Below are 7300 nucleotides of genomic sequence, written 5' to 3'. Positions count from 1 at the left end.
TTATCTCCAAAACTAGGGAAGCTTTTTGAATTATGTTTGCGTAAATCAAACGGGGCATTTGCACAGATGATTTGACGCAAATCTGATACATCACAATGACGTCGTATTCGTTTTATGACGTCATCACTATTTTCTGAATTTTTTTTGTTTCACAACCAAGACTTTTCATCAGAACATCTTGAAACTTGACACGTTCATGCAGAAAGCTCACGCGCAGACAGTAACCATCTCGGATTGAGGAAATTCTTCCCAAGAAAAAAAGTTATGACGTCATAATATCACAATGGAAATCGCATAAACTTAACAATTATGTCCGAAACAACGCAAGCTTTTTGAATATTTCAGATGGAATCGAATATGGCAGTAGAGATAATTTACCGCACACCTGATAGGTAACTGATAACTATGACGTCATCACTAAGAAGACGAGGATCTGAGCTCATTCGAGCTTGTTATTTGATATGGACACAAAAATCCATTGCGGGGAAAACGAGCACATTTTGTGGAACGATAGTTGCTTGTACATCGGGTGTTTCGAGTTTTGACTCCCGGTCGTTCTCGCTGCGGTTTCGTGTTTATACAGTGCTGCTGGCCATGATGGTGTAGAGAGCGGCTGCCTCCGTTTTCCCGCCTCCGTTCAGCCCCCCCATTATTTGTTTCGAGGCCTGTAAATTTTAATTCATATTTACACCCACCATACTCGTACATCGCTTTCTCATCTTTTTGGTTATTGGCGGCGTTTGACGTGTGCACGTTCTTAGAGACGTTGCGTGGTCTCTCTTCAGCGGAGCAAAGGGCGGAAGGAAGTGAAACGTCTCGTCATGTACAAGTCCCGCATGGCGGAGTTCGGGCCCGATTCAGGTGGACGTGTGAAGGTTTGTGGGCTGCAAGGGTTACTGTCGCCCACAAGTGTCCAATGTCACCCGAATCGGAATGATGACGATTCTCTCCTTCACTCCTATATTTTTTAAAATTTGTTTATAATTCTCTGCGTGTTGATTTATCGACGTGAACATGTTTCCCTTCACGCTTATTTAACCGGTAAAATTAGCATGAGGTAAGCAGATGACGTCACCGGAAGTCATGCCGGTTAAATAACTGACAAATCAACATTTCCGGTTCTCGCTAAATTTTCCTTGCTTTGTTTCATACATGGTGCCCTACTAGTACTATTAATTGGTCACCGGCTTTGAAACCAATACAGATTTCTCTTCTGGACCCCAGGCATCAAAAAGCTACGTGTATCCAAGAAACGGTCAAGTGGAGCACCTCACCACCATTAGAGCATTTAAATTGCGTCAGATGTGGCAACAAATGTGAATTGTTGCTCCCAATTTGAGGGCTCGATGACTGAAGACGTTATTTGTATTTTTGCCGCCTCCATCCCCATTCCGTTGGGGCGGGCCGGGTGGGCACGGCGCAACTTGATACATAGTCGAGGCTCATGGGAGAGCTCACACACTGAACGGGTCGGCACGTAAAACACGCGTGCATGGAGAAGGAAAGTCCAAGGAGGGAAAATGATATTGAATAGAATATGGAAGTTGGTTCAACAGTTGGAGGGGGGGGAAGAGGAAACCAATGAGTATGTGAGCGGTGATCCTGGATTTTGGTAGTTTCACCAGAAGGGGGTTGATTCTGGAACGTGTGTGAACCCTGCGGAAACTTGGGCGGGGGGGGGGGGGCAAAGCAAGGAAAGAGCAGAGGGTGCAATATCAGAAAGGAGGCGGTAGAAGACAGAGAGACCACCGACCTGTCTTCAATGGTGAAGTGAAAGACCCATTGACTGATCTTCATCATGTGGAAGGCCTTGGTTTCCAAGGTGTGAAGCTGAGCAAGATGTGAGGAAGGAGAGCCAGCCCAGAGGGGAAATGAGTACTCCATCAGGCTGCGGATGAAGGCCTTGTAGGTGGATTGGAGTTCAGGTGTGCCATTGAAGGACTTTGTATGATGGAGGGTGCATAGATGGCGGCTGGCTTTGGAGGCCAACTTTGAAATGCGATTTGCCCAATAAAGATCATGGCTGATTATGAGACCCAGGAGTTTGAATGACTGAACCTTCTCAAGATGATTGTTGAGAAAGTAGATGAGAGGGGGGGGGGTGGGGGGGAGGAGAGGGGAGGTGCCAGATGGTCGTTTCAGAGAGGGATGGTGAGAGTGTGAGATTTGTCAGGACTATCTTGTGATTTTGTCAATGTCTGAAGAGAGGGAAGAAGCTGCAGCCTGCCTGTCTGAAGGATGAGGGATGTCACGACAGAAGGTAGACTCATCAGCAAATAGATAAAGGGGATTTCCAGTGAGTGAGAGACCTCATTGATGAAGATCAGGGATATCGGACTGCCTTGGCGCACTGGAGCCTTGACAGGGAGAGGAGATGAAATGATTCCGTTGAGAGCCACATGTTGGCCACGAGAGGAGAGGAAGTCACTAAGCCATGTGTGGAATTGTCCTTGGATTCCACAGGCAGACAGTTTGGAGAGTAAGGCAGGATGCCAGACTGTATCAAAAGCACGAGATATGTCCACATGATGGCAAACGTGTGTTGTGTTTTTTTTTCCCTTGAAACCTCGTTACATTGAATTCCGTAGTTGCTTTTTGATTATGCCATTGCTGCGAAACCTTTATACGAGCATTAACTGTATGTATTCTCCTTGACGACGTGATTTTGTTTGGTGTGTTTGTGCCAGGGTGTTACTGTAGTAAAGGCAGTTGTATATGGAAACGTGTCCCGTTACTTTGGGAAGAAGCGCGAGGAAGATGGACATACGCACCAGTGGACCGTGTATGTGAAACCTTTCCACAACGAGGACATGTCCACGTATGTGAAGAAGATACAGTTTAAACTCCACGAGAGTTATGGAAACCCACTCAGAGGTAAGACTTATTCAGAGAATGTCTGGCTAAGTGTGGTACATGGAAGCAGGGAACGTGTACTTGTTGTTTTGAGCTGTCTTGATATTGGATACAAAGTCGAGGCATGTGGAGCAGCTAGAACATCGGACGTAACATGAGAGAGGGTGAGGGGAAACGCGAAAAGCAGGGTTGAGGGAGACTTGGACAATCAAGGGATGTGGGGAATAATGAGGGGGTTTGGAGGATGTACAGGATGGACAATATGGAGACAGAAACAAACTCTCAGGAAAGAAAAACTGGAAATTACCCCACACATGCGGAACGAAAAGCAGGGTTAAGCAATTGGTTCATGTCCATACATCCGTCTTCGTTTACGGTCCTCAGTTTATGATGGAGGAACGGCTTATTTCAATTTAATGTTATTTTTTTTCAACACAAATCGGAACATGAATAGAAAGGCAAGTTTGCCATTTTACTCTGTACATTGTCTCATAATTTTTCCCGATTGCACATGCACAGACAGGAGTGAGGCAATGTTTTTACTCTGCCAGCTCGGCAAGCAGACAAACAAAATTTAGAATCATTCCAAACAGGAAACTTACTCTTTTTTTAAGGACGTCATAATGGACACAAACAACAGGCACGAATGACGAATGTTACGTGTTCGATAGGATGATGTAATAGACAGCTTCGGGAAATTGGCGGTAAAACCCAGAATTAATTAATTTATACCACTTTATACCTCTTTAAATTTTTATTTAAATTGATTTATAGATTTGAGCACTATTACTCAAATCGCCTTCATCATACTTCCAAAAACAATACAATATATCGACATATAGCACGAGAGGGCAGTGGCGTGTGAGAATGTGCAAATCGAGTGAAAAAGAACCCGCCAAGATGGCGATGTACGATGTCGATGCAATGTTAATGGGGATTTATTCAGCTAATTGATGAACATGGGCCGTTAGCACAATAACCAACTCAAACCCTTAACACGGGCCGTTAATAGTTCACTCAAACCCTCCAACATCATTTTCACCATCACCTCCATCAACTCGTCTTTATCGTCGCCATCACATTATTGGATCAAGTTTATCGTCATTTTTATTAGACGTAAGTTTAATGATCTTAATAAATCAAGAAAATAAGCTTTATTTTTAAAATACTGTACAGGAAATTAACCCTGGTGTTGGCATAACGGTTAAGTCGGCCATCTTGAGATCCTAGGGTCTTGAGTTTCAGCCCCCTGTCGTGCTGTTAAATAACACCTGGTGGGTTGGCTCACTCAGCCTGTCATTTTTCCAGAGTTGGCAAAATGAGTACCAGCTTACAGGAAACGGGGCACTGCATCAGCTGCACAGCTGCATTCCCCGCAATGATGCAGCCACAGGCTGCATATGAAATAATTATAATAATAATTAATAATATTTTATTTTATATTCTTAATAAATATTTTTATTCATGAAAATAAATAGCACAAAACAATGCATAAACATGTTAAATAGGGGTACAGTCTGGACAGCTGAAGTCCCTAACCCTATTTTCCCCATTACCCCATAAGTTTGTCCATTTGCGGTTCACAGGCATTTTCAAGAACAACCCCGGTGAATGGCAAGGCCATCCTGCATTTAATTGAGCACTGCACAGCGTATCGTGTTCTATGGACTCTCTCGTTGGCAAAGAGATGAGCTTTGGGAGGTTAATTGGGCTAGAAAATATCATTCTTTTGGATTGGGTACAATCTGAGATGGTGGTGAACAGCTGTGTTGAAGACCTGGAGGGAAGAATGAGATTGAAGAGGATGTGGAAGTTGACTCCACAGGCAGGAAAAAAAGACAAACAAATGAGTGTAGGGGAGCAGTGATTCTAGATTTTGGAGTTTCACGAGAAGGGGGTTCTTGGTGGACCGCATGCGCCCTGCCGAAACTTAGGGGAGACAAAGCCTGGAAAGACCAGAGTGTGCAGACCAGAAAGGAGGTGGAAGATGATAGAACGACCACCGATCTGTCTGCAATGTGAAAGACGTAGGCCCATAGACTCGACTTCAAGGTGGGAGATTCCAATAATCTTAAAGGCCTTGGTTTCCACAGCGTCAAGGTGAGCAAAGTGTGAGGCAGGGGAGGCAGCCCAGAATGGAGAGCAGTACTCCATCAAGCTGCGGATGAAGGCTTCGTCGGTGGATAGGAGTTCAGGTGTGCCAAGGAAGGATTTTGTATGACGGCGGATGCCCAGACGGCCGCTGCCTTTGGAGGCCAACTTTGAAATGTGGTTTGCCCAAGAAAGATCATGGCTGACATTGAGACCCAAGAGTTTGAATGACTGAACTTCCTCAAGAGGATCGTAAAGAAAGTAGATAGGAGGGTTTGCCAGACAGCCTTTTCAGAAAGAGATAGTGAGACTTGTCAGTATTGAAAGACATATTCCAAATGTTTGACCAGCTTGTGATTTTTTTTTTCAAGGTCCAAAGAGAGGGAAGAGGCTGCAGCCTTCTTGTCTGAAGGGTGAGGGATATCATGACAGAGTGTGGAGTCATTAACAAATACAAAAAGGAAGTTTTCTAGAGAGCCAGAGAGATAATTTATGAAAATGAAGAGTAGGACTGGGCCCAGAACACTGCCTTGGGGGCACTCCAGCTTTAACAGGGAGAGAAGATGAAAGAATTCCGTTGAGTGCCACATAGTTACTACGAGAGTAGAGGAAGTCATTGAGCAATACATGGAGTTGGCCTTGGATGCCATAGGCAGAGAGTTTGGAGAGGAAGGCAGAATGCCAGACTCAAAAGCATGAGATACGGCCAGAGAGACGGCCCTGATCTTGTATCTGACATTAAGGGCTACCATCCATTATTGGGTGAGTCGAAGCAACATGCCTAAGGCGGAGTGACCTGGTCTGAATGCAAATTGGTGATCTGAGATGAGGTTGGAGAAAAGGAAGGATTTCATATCGGCTGCGATGATGGATTATATGACCTTGCTGATGATTGGAAATAAGCTGATTAGTCTGCTTGTGAAGGGGATCAATTTTTACACCTTTTGTTTTTTTTTAATGTAATGCAGTTATGTTTGCGGATTTCCAAGGAGATGGGAGATGACCGAATGCAAATGACAGGGTGAAAAGGGCAGAGAGGATGTGAAAGAGCAGCAAAGCAGGTTTTTTTTTTCAGGACACGTGAGTTGATGCCATCCGGTCTCGTTGCAGAATCAGAGTCGAGGGTTGAAAGAACCTTCTGAACCTTCTCATGTACAAAAGACACCGAGTCCAGGAGCAGTTGGTTGTGACAGAGAAGGATGGGTACTGTCGAATAATTCTCAATTCCTCCTGTACATTTGAGTCATTTATTAAAACAACAAAACCATATGCATATGGAGAATTCAAGAGGAAGTGAAGCAACACGACCTTCCTCCAATTCTCCACTTCGTGAACTTTTGATTTCTTCTCCAGTATTTAGTGCGACTATGTCTGTTCACCCTCCAGACATGCTGATGCCACATTTGATGTGTCGAGGGTTCAAGGGAGAGATCACTCTCAGATTTTGCAGCAGCCATCTGGAGATGAGCTTAATTTTGAAGGGATAAGGAGTATTTATGACCTGAAGGTTGACTGGAGTTCTGGTCATTATTTTCTCACACATTCCATTTAAGCGAGCTGGAAACTCTTGTTTCCAGCCAAACTTTCAGGCACCAGTATGTAATTATTTATATCTATAAGAATCCCTTGATAAGCAAAAATATAATAATAGGTGATTCGATTATACTGAATAAAGATTAAAAATTGTTTGGCAGATCAATCTGTTTTGGTGAACAAGGGACATTTTTACTGGACACATTGATTGTCTTCCAACACAAAAAAAAAGAGAAAAAGGTCATTTAACATGCAAATATATTTTAAAAAAAGATACATGTTCAAGCACTTGGATGTAATAATCATATTGTATTTGAGTACATTTCCCATTAAAGGGTTGTAACAATACATTGTGCTATATACTAAAAACATTTACTTTTTTCAAGTTAATTATCAATCAAGTTTAATTGGCAGCATTTTTAATTTTTAATTTTTAATCACCCTCAAACCCATTATGCTAATTTTGGAGAAATTTGCACCGACAGTCCCAAGAGTCACGGGTTGGGGGCACATGATTTGGAATCGAACACAGAGTTGAGGCGTTCGGCCTTCTCACGAGCGGAGTTGACTGTGGTGCCATTTGGAGAGAGAGAGAGAGAGAGAGAGAGAGAGAGAGAGAGAGAGAGAGAGAGAGAGAGAGAGAGAGAGAGAGAGAGAGAGAGAGAGAGAGAGAGAGAGAGAGAGAGAGAGAGAGAGAGAGAGAGAGAGAGAGAGAGAGAGAGAGAGAGAGAGAGAGAGAGAGAGAGAGAGAGAGAGAGAGAGAGAGAGAGAGAGAGAGAGAGAGAGAGAGAGAGAGAGAGAGAGAGAGAGAGAGAGAGAGAGA

General features: G+C 43.7%; 1 protein-coding gene across 3 annotated transcripts in view; it reads left to right on the top strand.

The window, feature by feature from the left end:
* The first annotated feature begins 600 nt into the window (after positions 1 to 600).
* Positions 601 to 7300, top strand: part of YEATS4 (YEATS domain containing 4) — a 29097-nt gene continuing 22397 nt past the window's right edge. For 2 of the 3 annotated variants that reach the window (XM_085862561.1, XM_085862560.1), the window contains exons 1-2: positions 602 to 875; positions 2688 to 2874. In XM_085862561.1, coding sequence (XP_085718687.1) covers positions 822 to 875; positions 2688 to 2874 — 241 coding nt within the window. In that variant the 5' untranslated portion in view covers positions 602 to 821. Of the gene's footprint in view, positions 876 to 2687; positions 2875 to 7300 lie in introns of all 3 variants that reach the window. The other variant, XM_085862562.1, reaches the window with a different exon arrangement.

Source organism: Eptatretus burgeri, chromosome 17 (assembly GCF_056783735.1).
Source record: "Eptatretus burgeri isolate ZD-2024b chromosome 17, Ebu_testis_v1, whole genome shotgun sequence".
Classification (NCBI taxonomy): domain Eukaryota; kingdom Metazoa; phylum Chordata; class Myxini; order Myxiniformes; family Myxinidae; genus Eptatretus; species Eptatretus burgeri.
Note: the sequence above shows the minus strand (reverse complement) of the source record. Positions and strands in the feature narration are given on the sequence as shown.